Source organism: Tenrec ecaudatus, chromosome 4, assembly GCF_050624435.1.
Source record: "Tenrec ecaudatus isolate mTenEca1 chromosome 4, mTenEca1.hap1, whole genome shotgun sequence".
NCBI lineage: Eukaryota > Metazoa > Chordata > Mammalia > Afrosoricida > Tenrecidae > Tenrec > Tenrec ecaudatus.
The window spans coordinates 61,492,683-61,508,415 of record NC_134533.1 but is presented as its reverse complement, the minus strand read 5'-3'; the positions used below and the strand labels follow the sequence as shown (position 1 = coordinate 61,508,415).

The 15,733-nt window shown below is 41.2% G+C and overlaps 1 protein-coding gene across 3 annotated transcripts in view; it reads right to left on the bottom strand.

Annotated features, from left to right (window-relative positions):
* Positions 1 to 15,733, bottom strand: part of DENND5A (DENN domain containing 5A) — a 94,518-nt gene that overhangs the window by 34,336 nt on the left and 44,449 nt on the right. For all 3 annotated transcript variants that reach the window (XM_075546101.1, XM_075546098.1, XM_075546100.1), the window contains exons 6-7: positions 2,862 to 3,179; positions 388 to 603 (exon numbers count right to left, since the gene is read on the bottom strand). In XM_075546101.1, the coding sequence (XP_075402216.1) occupies positions 388 to 603; positions 2,862 to 3,179 (534 nt within the window). The remainder of the gene's footprint in view (positions 1 to 387; positions 604 to 2,861; positions 3,180 to 15,733) is intronic.

The following is a 15,733-nucleotide window of genomic DNA, read 5'->3' as shown; positions in this document are numbered from 1 at the left end:
GAAGCTTCCGGGGCCTGTATGAAATACATCAACAAAACCCCCGCATCTTTTGCTTTTGAACTCTCAGATATCCTAAAACTTTGACACACTGGTCACAAATTACCCAGGTAAGTAAACCCAATTAATCCAACTAGTACAGAATTCTAATGGTCAATCTGTATGTGCACCTTCATCTTAAAGGAGAACTCTTTGGTTAGGGGTAAATCACCTGATAGTAATAAACAGAACATCTGTCTAAAGTAACAAGACCTTATATTTTATCAACATAGAAACACAAAGTTATTTCTGGCATATAGTATTTATTATGAAAGAAAAACTTATCTTCAGCTACATCTTCAATAGAGTTCTAGCATGTTCTCAACATCTCTTGAGCAAGATTACACTCACTTTATCAAAATTTTGCATCTGCTCCCTATTGGTAAACCAGGATTCCTTATCCTGGCTGGGCTGAATGACAAACACTTCATAATCTGCAAACATCTGAGTGAAACGATTCGCAAAGACTTCCCGGATTTGAATATTTAATTGGTAAATTCTAAATTCTTCCTCTTCACACTGTACTTTCATATCCTTATTGCTGCTGGGATCTTCTCGCACTTCCAACTGCAAAAAAGAAACAACAGATGAGAACACACAAGCTTTACCTTTTATACTGAAGAAATACAACTTGTGATTTTCCCCCCCAGTGGTATCTACTAAGCAGCCCAGTGGTACATAGTTAAGCACTTGACTGGTCATCGGTTTGAACCCACCACACCTCATTCCATGGAGGAAAAGATGTGTCAGTCTGCTTCCATGAAGACTTAGAACCTTACCAATCCTTTAAGGAAATTCTCCTCTGTCTTATAAGCTCACTATGAGTTGGTATCAATTCAACAGGACTGGGTTTAGTTTGAGTTTTGTTTGTCATTTACTAAGCAGCAAATGGAAGGGAAAATAAATTCAGATGTGTAGAAGGGCTATATATATTTTTTAAAAGTAAAGAATATTTAAAAAATGGTAATTCCTTCTTGGAGGCAGGAGAGACATTCTCTCTGCTACTCCCTGGGAGACATTGCAGAAGACAAGCCACATGGATGCAACCAGACTTTGGAAGCTGGAAAAGCCACAGAGAGACCCCTGCCAGCACTGAGATGTTTCTAATGACATTGGATCTAAAAACTTTCTACCCACTGGCCTGTGATCTTCTGCATTCAGCGCCACTGCATATGTTTCATGAGTCTGAAGAGGACTTTATAGATTGATAACAGAAATATGGGCTAATATTGGACTTATGGACTTGATCTGGACTAGGCTGGGATTTTTTTTTCAATGTTCAATTGCTCTTGTATATAAATCTCTATCTTATACACACAAAAAATATCTTAAAATATTAAAAAACATGAAGACGCTCTACTTGAAGATATCCAAGTCAGTGAAAGTGAAGAAACAAAAACGAAAGTGAAGAGAAGATCATTAAGGGCATGAGTGGTACAGATCTAGAGGGAAACAAGTCTTCCAAGAGTTTGGAGTAAGGTCGGGATGCTGGAAAGTCAATGAAAAAATATGACAGTACACAGCGACAAAGTCAGACCCTTGCTCTCCCTTCATCTCTTCAATTTACTTCCCCTTATCACTTTCCTTGCCTTTTCCCCTAAGAACTTTCTTTACAATGTTTTTTAAAATCATCGTAATCTCCCACTCATCTGCCACTTTGTCATACCATGGAAGCTTGTGTGTTAGAGTGATACCGGACGCTCTGCCACCAGTCTTTAACCTATCAGCAGGGTCACCAATGGTGGATGGGTTTCAGCAGAGGCTTCCAGACAAAAACAGACTAGGAAGAAATAATAGGCAATCCAGTTCTGAGGGATCAGCCACTGACACCTTATGAACAGCAGCAAAACATTGTCAGATATAGAACCAGAAGATGAGCTGCTCAGGTTGGAAGGATCTCACAATACAACTGGGGAAGAACTGCCTCCTACAAAGAGATCAATGTAAAGGCATGGAAGGATCAAAGCTTTGATTCCTTCATTTGCAGATGGAGCACAACTCAAAATGAAAAAAACAGCTGACAAGATAGGTTGACACTGTCTGCAACAATGGAGTCACACATAACAATTGTAAGGATGACAGAGAACTTAGCTTTATTCTGTTGTACATAGAGTCACTATGTCACAATCACTCTACAGCACCTAACAAATATTTCTATACTATTTTTAACTGGCAATTATGTTTTTAAATATAGATATATATACATCTATACACTCCGCTGATTAAAACAAAAAAATTAAATGTTTCACACTTCACTGGAAAAAAAGTTCAACAAAATTATTAAGTTGGCCTACTTAGTTTATAAGAAATTGACCAAAGTAATTTAACAGCGGGAAAGCAACAGAGGAAGATATGTGTAAGCAAGTATTAAAATGTGACAGTATCAATAAAATCAGTAAATGAAAAACTATGTATCTAGAAAGAGTACAAGATTAGAACTCAAAAGGACCATATCCTAGCTTCAGCTTAGTCACGTATTAAGCATTTAACTTAGGAAAAACACGTGGACTCTTAAGTCTCCATTTTCTGAGCTATAAGAGATGATAATATCTGCTGTCTGCACTGGGTTGTTGTGAAGCCAAGGATCTAAAGAGATTTGAACACAGACATCAGTGTCTAGTTGATGGCCATGTGAAAAGCTAACCTGATTTAGATTCAGGAACATTTCCCAAGACTATGCCTACGAGTTGAATCCAGAATGTCCCATAGAGGGTCACAGATATGCCTGGTCCTGAACAGGTGCTTTCTCATCTCACACCTAATTTCATGCTGGCAGCACCCAAACACACACCAAATTTGTCCCAGCTTCACATACTCCACCTTACCTTCTCTAGGCTCACACCAGTCCTTCTCACCAAAGCTTGCAGCCGGGCGATCGTTTCATTCTCCTTGAGGAGTTCACAGGAATGCAAAGGAGAGCCAGCAATGTTTCCATTCCTCTTGTCAGAGACAAGCTCTGAGGCCCGGAGCCTTTTAAGCTTGGAGGTACTCTCACTGCAATGAAGATTCCCTTCAGGAGGAATGCCAAATGCCATGAGAATCTCAGAGACTTCCTGCACAAACTCCAACTTGTTGGGAAACTGAGGCAAGTCCTCTGGCAGTTCAATGAAATGGTTGTCAATATCCACAAAGCAGAGGTTAGCCTGGAAATCAAAATGGGTGAGGAAGATGAACTCCAAAACATTTAGGAAGGAGCTTTAGAAAATTAATGAACGTAGAGGGAACTAAAAACATGTGAAATATGCAGGCATGAGGTTTATATGCCGACACAGATCTTAAACATCTCAAACACAAAAGGCTCACATACATAAATACTGATTAAAGCAGGGGTCCTCAAACTTTTTAAACAGGGGGCTAGTTCATTGTTCCTCAGAGCCGTTGGGAGGGCCAGACTATAGTTTGTTTTTTTAAAAACTATAAACAAGTTCCTATGCACACTGAACATATCTTATTTTGAAGTAAAACAAAACAAACAGGGCAAAAACACCGGGCAGGCCAGATAAACATCCTGGGCGGGTTGCGTGTGGCCGGCAGCCCGTGGTTTGAGGACCCCTGCAGTAAAGGTTTGAAAAGTTCCTTCTTCAGTGGTGAAGTGCACTGGCTAGGCGAGTCAGACCTGATTCGGACACTATCTACCTATAAGACCCTGAGCATACCACTATCCTTTTCTGAGCCTCAGTCCTGATTTCTACAACTTCGTGGCTGTTCTTGATGATTTCTGTTCTCCCATCTGGCTTTAAGATGCCTTTATTGTGAATGAGGGGGGAGTGTAGAATGGGGACCCAAGCCAAGACCCATCCATAGGCAATTGAGCATTCCCTACAGAAAGGTCGCAGGGAAGAAACAAGCCAGGCAGGCAGCAGTGTAGCAACGATGAAACATACAACTCTCCTCTAGTTCTTAAATGCTCCCCGCCCCTGCCCCCGCTATCATGATCCCCATTCTACCTTAAAAATCCAGCTAGACCCAAGGATGTACAGTGATACAACAGGAGCTGGAAAAAGGGAATCCACGGCAGATAAAACCCTCAGGACCAGTGGTTAGAGTGGCGATACTGGGAGGGTAGAGGGAGAAAGGGGAAACCGATTACAGGGATTTATAACCCCCTCCCAGGGGGACAGATAACAGAAAAGTGGGTGAAGGTAGACATAGGATAGTGTAAGACATGACAAAATAATAATAATTTATAAATTATCAAGGGTTGATGAGGGAGGGGGTTGAGGAGGGGAAAATGAGGAGTTGATACCAAAGGCTCAAGCAGAAAGTAAATGTTTTGAGAATGATGAGGGCAACAAATGTACAAATGTGCTTGACACAATGGATGGATGCATGGATTGTGATTAGAGTTATACCAGTCCCCAATAAAATGATTTTTAAAAACGAAAGAAATGTGCTGAAAAACTCAGTTTATAGTTGAGTATATGTGGTATCTAACGCAGGAAAATTACTAGGAAACAAACATACTTATCTGAGAAGTAAACAGATTAACTTTCTGGAAACACTGTATTTTTCCCCTTCTAGGAATAATCTTGAGCCTAGGTGATGGCGTGGTTACAGGTTGGGCTGCTAATCCCCAGGTCTGGAGCTTGAAACCACCAGCTGCTCCTCAGGAAAAAGTGAGGCTTTTCTACTCTCATAAAAATTCGTCTCAGAAACTCACAGGGGCAACTCTACTCTCCCCCACAGGGTTGCTAGAAATCTGAATCAACTCAATTGCAGTGAGTTTGGTTTTGTGTTTGAGGAACAATCTTAAAATATTTTTGTCCATTCCAAACAAATAACTAGATCACTACCAATCTTTTACCTATATGTTCCTCCCTAATCTCATTTCACAATCTCCACACTCCTGTCCTCAAGTAAGCACTACCCTGATTCTATTTATAGCGAAGTGAGCTATTATGACATGGCAAAAGGAAATGAGCCCACCTAGGGAAATAAACAGTTTGGTAATAGGCATGCGGGGATGCAAATATGGTAGGAAACACCCTTGTAGGGTAATTGGTCAGTTTTGCCAACCTACTCGGCTTAAAGGAAGTCAATCTCAGAGGCTGGGGGGTGGGGGAGGTCACTACCATCAAGAAGGTGGAGTGGACCATATCCTTTGGACTTGGTGTCCCCATGCTGAAAATCTCCTAGACCCAGGAGACAAAGAAAGCAGTAAAACTGATGCTGCTGACACAAGATGGTAGCGGACAAGCCCTGCAAGGCCAGGTTCACTGACCCAGGAAATGAAACACCTTCAAGCAAGTGGTTTTGTGGCAGATAGGAGTGCCTCTGGGCATTTTATCCGTAAGGCTAAAGGGCTTTGTAACACTTTTCCAGGGCAGAGGCTGAAGGCCAAGAGATAGGATATACATGGGCACAGCCAAGAAGTAGCTGCCTTATCGAATCACTGTATCCTGAGTCGTTCTTATTAATTCCAAGTTGATCCTGATTTTGGATTGTCCTTTCCTAATAAACCACAGAATCCTAAAGATGGTCTATGAGTTCTGTGCCGACACTGCAATAAATTAACAAACCTAACAGAGAATTAAGAGTAGAGAGTGTCATGGAGGAAGAGCTAGTTGCCGAAGGGAGGGAGTGTGACCTCCACCTCACAGGAGCCAGCTGTGGGCTGATGCCCATGATTCTTCTCCCAAACAATAGAACAAAGAGGTCTGACATGTATCACCACCATTTTTTTTACACTAGTGGTTAAGAGTTGGGCTGCTAACCACAAAGTCAGCAGTTCAAAACCACCAGTGGCTCCACAGGAGAAAGATGGTGTTTTGGTTTTTTTAATCATTTTATTAGGGCTCATACAACTCCTACCACAATCCATACATACATCAGTTGTGTAAAGCACATTTGTACATTCATTGCCCTCATCATTCTCAAAACATTTGCTCTCCACCCAAGCCCCTGGCATCAGAGCTCATTTTCCCCCTCCCTCCTCACTCCCTCATGAACCCCCTTAATAATTCATAATTATTGTCATATCTTGCTCTGTCCCACGTCTCCCTTCCCCCACTTTTCTGTTGTAAGTCCCCCAGGGAGGAGGTCACATGAAGATCCTTATAATCGGTTCCCCCTTTCCAACCCACCCTCCCTATACCTTCCCAGTATCACCACTCACACCACTGGTCCTGAGGGGATCATCCACCCTGGCTTCCGTGTTTCCAGTTCCCATTTGTGCCAGTGTACAACCTCTGGTCTAGTCAGACTTGCAAGGTAGGATTCGGATCATGACAGTGGGAGGGAGGGGGGGAAGCATTTAGGAACTAGAAGAAAGTTGTATTTTTCATCGTTGCTACATCGCACCCTGACTGTCTCGTCTCCTCCCCAAGACCCTTCTGTAAAGGGATGTCCAGTGGCCTACAAATGGGCTTTGGGTCTCCACGCCGCACTCCCCTGCTCATTCACTATGGTAAAATCTTTTGTTCTGATGATACCTGATCCCTTGACACCTTGTGATCACACAGGCTGGTGTGCTTCTTCCATGTGGGCTCTGTTGCTTCTGAGCTAGATGGCCGCTTGTTTATCTGCAAACCTTTAAGACCCCAGATGCTACATCTTTTGATCGCTGGGCACCAGAAAGATGGTGTTTTCTGCTGTCATAAAGAGTTACAACGGTCTTGGAAACCCACAGGAGCAGTTCTAGTCTGTCCTGTAAGGTCACTATGAGTCAGCACTGACTTGAAGGCAGTGAGAAATAGTGTTTTCTTCTTGCTTTTAAAAAGAAATTCATCACAAATAAACAAACAAAAAGAAATTCATCACAAGCATAATTATGCCTCTATCTTTTTATGGCTTTGAATTTTGCACAAAGCTTATTATTCCTTAAACGGTCCTTTTGTACTTTCTTTAAAGGTTACAAAGATTCTGACATTTTTATGTGTAGCTCTGCTCCTTTCATTCTTGCTCTCGTGTAATCGCCACTGTATGCCTGTATCAAAAATTACCTATCCATTTTTCTATTAAAGAGCACTTGTTGTTGCTAGTTTATTGCTTTTACATAATTATACATGTCACCTTTGACACATGTATAAGATTTTTCCTTTTGGGATATTGTTGAATAGAACTATTGTGTTCTAGTATATGCAAACGTCCAATTTTAGAGGATAGTGCTGAGCTACATTTCAAAGCAGTTATAATAATTTACACCAGACATGAAAAAATAATAATTTATAAATTATCAAGGGTTCATTAGGGAGTGAGGCTAGGGAAATGGGGGGGGGGGGGTGGAGGGTTGTGGGAGAATAAGTCGATACCAAGGGCTCAAATAGAACGAAAATGTTTTGAAAATGATGACAATACATGTACAAATGTGCTTGACACAATGGATAGATGTATGGATTGTGATAAGAGCTGTAAGAGCCCCCAATAAAATGATTTTTAAAAATTTATATCTTTATCAGAAATACAAAATGATCCCACAAATCCTTCCCTAAACTTGTTAGGTTTCTTATATTTTGCCAAAGAATTGGATATAAATGGTACTGTGTTGTACACTTGATTTACAGATCCCTGACTGCTAGTAAAGTTAACAAATGGAGGTAAAAGGTTAGATGCTGTCTTCTCATATCTTTAGCTCATTTTTCCACTAAGTTTCCTTTATCTCCTTTTTTACTGATTTGTAGGAAAGCTTTATATTCTCTTGATGCTAATGTTTTATACCTTGTGTTAGAAATATATTAATACTTTTTAAAGATTTCTTTTATTTAAATCAAATACATGAACCTTTTATTTCATAGAGCCTTCTGTATCTTCTTTATAAAATCTTTCCTTACCTAGAGGTCAGAAAGGTATTCATTAACGTTCTCTTCTAAAAGACAAAGTTTCTTAATCTAAATTGATTTTGATACGACATGAGGAATGGATCCTGTTTGATCTTTTCCTCGTAAGAAAATTTCTCAGATAAGCAATTTTCCCAACTCCATTATTAAACAGTCCAAATGCCTTTCCATTGATCCATGTGTTTATCCCTGAGCTCGTAAGTCTTGGATTCTACAAGAAGAGTCAGGAGGGTAACATGATAAGTCCTCCTTAATATAAAACTATTCCACAAACCCTCATTCTATTGTAACTTCAAGTCTTAACAGGTTTTATGTTCATCCAATAAATATTGCTGAGTTCATAAATATCTGTCTACCAATCTATTACTAAAAATGAGAGTTTTTCCACCTCAAAGATCTAACACTAAATTGATCACTTTTGATCTCACTCTTCAGATTGTTCCACAAGATAAGTGTGAGCTGTGCCTACTTCTAGGGACAATACTAAATATTTAGCATGTATTAAGAGGCTACTTTTTGGGGAGGGAGGGAATAAAAAAAGAGGGCCTGATGCAAAGGGCTCAAGTGGAGAGCAAATGCTTTGAGAATGATTGGGGCAGAGAATTTGCGGATGTGCTTTATACAATTGATGTATGTATAGGTATGGATTGTGGTAAGAGTTGTATGAGCCCCTAATAAAATGTAAAAAAAGAAGAGAAAAAAAAATGATTAGGGCAAAGAATGTACAGATGTGCTTTATACAATTGATGTATGTATATGTCTGGATTGTGATAAGAGTTGTATGAGCCCCTAATAAAATGTTAAAAAAAAAAGAATTGATGTATTAAAAAAAGAGGCTACTTTTTGTTTAGTACTTTAAGATTTTAAAATAAGAAATTATCAAGCCAAGCCATTAAAAATGGCAAGTAAAGATAGAATTAAATTTTCTCGTTATGAAGGTCACCTGCCTTCATTAGCTGTCTATACACTAACCGAACACGGCACTGTGAACCACTAGAGGCACACAATATGATCAATTTACCTAAGCTCTCTCAGTGGAGAAAAAAGTTGTTTCTACAGCAGGAAAAATAGAGGCAGCTAAAAAAAAACTGTATCCTCTCATCAGTGCTTGGTTGGCTTTTCTCCCACCACTGTGAGCCAAATACAGAATGTCTGTAAAGAATGTTATATACTCCAAAAGCCATGTCTACATATTGTAGAGATCACTGATCAGAGGTGGCTAGAGGACAGAAGGTAGCTCAGGCTCTTCAGAGATGGGATAGAATAAGCTATGAGCCTCTGAATAGACAGCACTAGCCATTCTCTGCAAAATTAGACTGAAAGGGAGGAATGAGAATGCAAAGGGGAAAAGAGAGCCATTCAACTACCAGGCTCATACAATGGCCTCACACAGCTTCTTCCAAGCACAGAGGACTCTGGCCAGCAGAAGTAACTTGCAAACCTACATAGCACAAGCCCCTCACCCCATTCCTCAGCACAGAAGAAACCAACAATCATTTAACAGCTTGAGGGGGAGAAGGAGCCTGGAAGATGTCCTGAACTCATTAAGATCAGTTTTCCTCATTAATATCCTGCTTTGTTGGAAAGAAAGATTTAGTTACTTGGGATACAAAAATTCCCAAAGACTTAGCTATATATGGATCAAAAAACCCCAGTATCCCAAATTTCATCCTGCATGGGCAGGGGAGTCACAAAGACACTTATCAGATCTGTTTGATTATTTCCAGATTATTCAACGAAGGTGAATCCCACAAATCTATTATTTAAGGCAGAAAAAGGCTATTGAAGAATTATTCTGACTCTAAGAAAGGAGAAAAACAGTGAAAAATAAAAGACCCAAAGACAGACAGACAGACAGACAGACACACACACACACACACACACACACACACACACCTTTACTACCATCTGCTTGCCTTCCCTAAGGTATCTGTGAACAAACTGCCTGCTCACTAGACTCAAGACAACAAAACCCAACCGAGAAGCTCAGGACATGCCCCACAAAGGCAGTCCAGCCTCTCTCTTGCACCAGGCCAACTGAGCTCATGTGTTGGTTTCAAAAGGAACAAAGCTCCTTTCAGAGACTTCTGATGCCCAACGCTGGGCAGTGACTGATGAATTATTTAAGGACTAGAAAACGTACACTCTCTTTTCCTCCTAGGGCTAATCCTACTTTAAAACCAAGCTTGCCCCATCCTCAGCTCTCTGAGGCCAGGTGACTTTCCAACCCTACTTCAAAGTATTCTTTTAACATTATAAACATACCACAGGATAACTACCAAAATGCTCAAAGGCATTCTTTCTGGCATAAAAATTTGAGTTTATTTTTGTTTTTTTAATGATTTTGTGTAGTTAGAATCTTTTATTAGAAACGTGTTGCTTATGACAAGTTCCAGAGTTGTGATACCATCACTCTCCACCTATAACATGTACCTATCTCAGTGCTTCACGCCTTGGGAAAAAGTTTTTTCCCTGACGGTCTGAAATTTCCCATGGAATTTACTCAGATTCAGGTATCTGATACCTGTTTAAAAAAAATAAAATAAAATGTAAAAACACCATCTATGTAACTGCCCCCATAAATATTGGGGTTTTTTAATTTAATAAATCTTTTTATTGGGGCTCATACAACTCTTTATCACAATCCATACATACATCGAGTAAAGCACCCTTATACATTCGTTGCCCTCATTCTCAAAACTCTTTCCACTTGGGTTCCTGTTATCAGCTTATTTTCCTTTTCCCCTCCCCCTCCCTCCCCATTCCCCTCCCCCCCCCCCATGAACCCTTAATAGTTTATAGTTTATGCTACACTGCCCGGCATCTCCCCTCACCCACCTTCCCATTGCCCATCCCCCAGAGGAGGTTACACATAGATCCCCGAGATCGGGTCTCCCTTTCTATATCCCCTTCCCTCCCGGTGTCACCACTCTCACCGCTGGCCATGAGGGGTTCATCCGTCCTAGATTCCCTGTGTTCCCAGATCCCTACTGCACCACTGTGCATCCTCTGGTCTAACCAGGTCTGCGAGGTAGAATTGGGATCATGATAATTGGGAGGGGAGGAAGTGTTCAAGAACTAGAGGAAGGTTTTGAGTTTCATTGTTGCTACACTGAACCCTGAGTGACTCTCATCACCTACCCACTACCCCTCTGCAAGGGATGTCCAGCTGTCTACAGATGGGCATTGGGTCCACATCACGCACTCCCCCTCATTCACGGTGATGTGATTTTTTCCACCCTGCCTTTCTTGTTTGAAACCTGGTCCCCTCTGCCCTTCATGATCACACATGTTGGTGTGCTGCTTCCATGTGGGCTTTGTTGCTTCTGGGCTAGATGGCCGCTTGTTTACTTTCAAGCCTTTAAATCGCCTTTAAGTCCCCGGACGCTATATCTCTCAATAGCCGGGGACCATCAGCCTTCTTCACCACACTTACTTATGCACACATTCGTCTTCAGCGTTTATGTGAGGAAGGTGATCACACAATGAAGGTTTTTGTTCCTTGGTGTCTGCTACCTGGTCCGTTCAACACCTTGTATTAAAATGTAAAAACACCAGCTATGTAACTGCCCCCATAAATATTTTTAAATCATTTTATTGGAGGCTCATACAACTCTTATCATAATTCATACCAAGCACTTTTGTACATTTGTATGCGTCATCATTCTCAAAACATTTGCTGTCTACTTAAGCCCTTGGTATCAGCTCATTTTATCCCCTCCCTCCCCGCTTCCCCTCTCATGACCCCTTGATAATTTATAAATTATTATTTTGTCATATCTTACACTGTCCCATGTCTCCTTTCACCCACTTTTCTGTTGTCCATCCCCCTGGGAGGAGGTTATATGTAGATCCCTATAATCGGTTCCCCCTTTCCACCCCATCCTTCCTCCACCCTCCCAGTATCACCACTGGTCCTGAGGGGTTCATCTGTCCTGGATTCCCTGTATTTCCAGTTCCTATCTGTACCAGTGTACATCCTCTGGTCTAGCAAGATTTGTAAGGTAGAATTGGGATCAAAGTTGTATGTTTCATCATTGCTATACTACACCGACTGGCTCATCTCCGCCCCGTGATCGTTCTGTAAGGGGATGTCCAGTTGCCTACAGATGGGCATTGGGTCCCCAATCTGCACTCCCCCTCATTAACAATATGATTTTTTTTGTTCTTTGATGCCTGATACCTGATCCCATCAACATCTCATGATCACACAGGCTGGTGTGCTTCTTCCATGTGGGCTTTATTGGTTCTGAGCTAGATGGCTGCTTGTTTACCTTCAAGCCTTTAAGACCCCAGATGTTATCTCTTTTGTAAGCCGGGCACCAACAGCTTTCTTCAACGTATTTGCTTTTGCACCCACTTTGTCTTCAGTGATCGTGTTGGGAAGGTGAGCAACATGGAATGCCAGTTTAATAGAACAAAGTGTTCTTGCATTGAGGAAGTACTTGAGTGGTGGCCCAGTGTCCATCTGCTACCTTAATACTAAACCTATAAATATATGCACAGAGATCTATTTCCCCCATCATCATATATAAATATATTTACATATGTACATGTCTGTATTTAGACCTCTATAAATGCCCTTTGCCTCCAAGTTCTTTTTTCTATTTCCTTTTACTTTCCTCTTGTCCCACTATCATGCTCAGCCTTCATTTGAGATTCAGTAATTCCTCTTGGTTACATTGCCCTTGATCAAGCCCTACCAGGCCTCCAACACCCTCCTCGACACTGACTTTGGATCATTGTTGTTCCCTTGTCCCTGGGTTTGTTAACACCACTTCCTTTCCCCCACCTCCCCCTTTCCCATGGACCCCTGGAACCATCAGTCCCATTGTTTTCTCCTCCAGATTGCTTATACAGCCTATCTTATCTAGATAGACCTGCAGAGATAATAATATGCATGCAAAAAACAAGACAGAGCAAAACAAAGGGACAAAAGAAAACAAAACAACAATGACAAAAAAAGCCTGTAAATAGTTCAAGGTCTGTTTGTTGACCTTTAGGAGTATTTTCTGGTCCAGTCTGATGGGGTACCACGCCCTGGCCCCAAAGTCTATTTTTGGTATTCCCTCGGGACTTCCTTGTTCTGCTCCCCTTGCTGTTCTGTTGCATGCCCTTACTGTTTTGTCTCAGTGTGGTGGGGTCAGATCACGTGCAGTTCCCACACTGTGTCTCCATTGTTGTCCCTTGTAGGGCTATGGGTGATGTCTCATAGTGGGGCCGGCCATATGTTCCTTTCTGTGCATTGGCTGCTGAGTGGGAATATTGTCTTCAAGGACTGGTGGGCCAGCATGTGCTCCACTCTCTCTTCCTCCCCCTTCATTTGCTCCCATGTACTCTGATCAGGCATGTCCCTCTCCCCAAGCTGTTAGCTTCAGTGCTATCCCCTGAAGTAAATTCTTCTGGAGGTTGGGGCAGCTGTCCAGGTAGTTGGGATTGGGACTGGCCCCTCAGACCTTAAGTATTTGCTCTTACAGGGGACCCAAATGCTAAATTTGCTTCTGGAGCTTACATTCGTTTTTCAGGGTCCAACTCCTCCCCAAGTGGACAAGGAAAGGCCAGAACCTGCAGCACACGATTAGTCACAATGTTGGGGACCACAACCAAAGGGGAGGATCTAGTATTACAGAACAAAGTAAACTTCTGAGTATTCGAATTACACATGGTTTCTCAAATAGTCGCATTAAGCAAACTTGTGGTTAAAAAGAAAAAGAACACTTGTGGTCTTCATATACTCACATACACACGGCAAAAAGAACATGATGCTGAGAGATCCCCAAGTCACGTAAAAGCTCACTAAACGAGAAATCTGGATTCTTCTTTCAGTGACCTATTAAATTATGTATGTAGCTTGCTTCTACTTGCAACCACCTCTTATCATTCTGAGTTTGATATTATAATATTATAATTTGAATAACTAAGAGAAGGTGTCAATGTACAAAATGCATTTGTTTCAAGCAAATAAAAAGCCCCCCTTTTCTCTAATCTTTGATACCTAGTTTTCATATGTTTATGAGTAGAATAGACATAAACACAAATAGCTACATTCCCACCTCAATGGTTTTCTTCATCACTTCGATCATTCCTTTTTAATTACTGCCTCACCTCAAGTAGCACAAAGTTCTACAAAATCAAAGAAGCAAAAGGTAGAAAATAAAAGAAGCTACAAAAAAGACATTTTCGATCTAAAACCAAAGGAGAATCAGCAATGTGAAGTGACATTCTAAAGAGTGAGAGAAAAGATTAGGTGTCTGTATATGATAAGGGTTCAATACCCAAAATAGTAAAATATATATACATATATATCAAAGAAATCTTATAACTCAATACCAAAACGACAAATAACACAACTTTAAAACAGGCAAAGGAAACGCTGGATACCATTGTGACCACGTGCTACTGGTCTCCCTCATCTGATGATGTGTCTTTGTCTTGATTTTGTCCTATTTAAAACTTAATGTTCTCCTTAAACTAAAATTTTTTAAAAGGAAAGGGTCTAAAATAGACATTTTCTACAGAAGGAATATAAAAGGCCAATAAGCACATAAAAAGATGTTCAAGATTATTAATCATAAACCAAAAACCAAATCTACTACAAATGAGCCCAGTTCAACTCTTAGAGCAGAGTACAATTGTTCCCTAAGGTTTCTAAGGCTGTAGATAGGACAGCCTTCTCTTTCTCTTTTGAAGTGGCTGGCAGATCAAATTGCTCACTTTGTGGTTAGCAGTCCATCACTTAACCCATTGTGCCACCCAGACTCCTACATTAGTCATTAAGAGAACTGCAGATAAATGCACATCAAAATCACAATGGTAACACTTTACACCCACTAGAATGGCTAATAACTTAGAAACAGAAAATAACAAGTATTGGTGAGAATTGGAAAACCTTAAGCCCTCCTACTTTGTAAATGGAAATGGAAAGAAGTGTGGAAGTCTGTGGTCTTAAAGGCTTGTATTCAAACAAGCAGTCATCTAAGTGAGGAGTTAACTAGATCTCCACATGAAAGAAGCGCACCAGCTTGTGTGATCCAGATGCCAGTAACAAAGCCCATATATGACGAAGGGAAAAGTATCAGAGCTTAAATTGTGAACAACCAATTTGTAGAAGGGTACAGAGGGAGGGCAATGGGTGCCCACCTCCCTGATACGATCAATGAAGACAAACCTGTCCATAAGCAAATGTGGTGAAGAAGGCTGATGGTGCCCGGCTATCAAAAGATATAGAGTCGGGGGACTTAAAGGCTCAAAGATAAACAAGTGGCCATATAGCTCAGAAGCAACAGCCCACATGGAAGAAACACACCAGCCTGTGTGACCACGAGCTGTCAAAGGGATCAGGTATCAACCATCAAGGAACAAAAAATATCATTGTAAATGTAGGTGAGTGCAGAGTGGAGACTCAAAGCCCATTGGTAGCCAACCGGATACTCCCTTACTGAAGGGTTGTGGGGAGGAGATGAGTCAGCCAGGGTGCAGGGTAGCAACGATGAAACATATAACTTTCCTCGAGTTCTTAAGTGCTTCCTTCCCCCCACTATCATGACCCCAATTCTACCTTACAAATCTGGCTAGACCAGAGGATATACATAGGTATAGATAGCAACTGGAAACACAGGGAATCCAGGACAGATGACTCTTTCAGGTCCAGTGGTGAGAGTAACAATGCCTGGAAGTTGGGAGAAAATGTGGGGTAGAAAGGGGGAACTAGTTACAAGGATCTATATATAGCCTCCTCCCTGGGGGATGGACAGCAGAGAAGGCAGGGGGAGACATTGGACAGTATAACATATGACAAAATAATAGTAATAATTTATGAATGATGAAGGGTTCATGAGGTAGGGGGAATGGGGAGGGAGGGGGGAAATATGCAACAGATATTAAGGGCTCAAGTAGAAGGCAAATGTTTTTAGAATGATGAT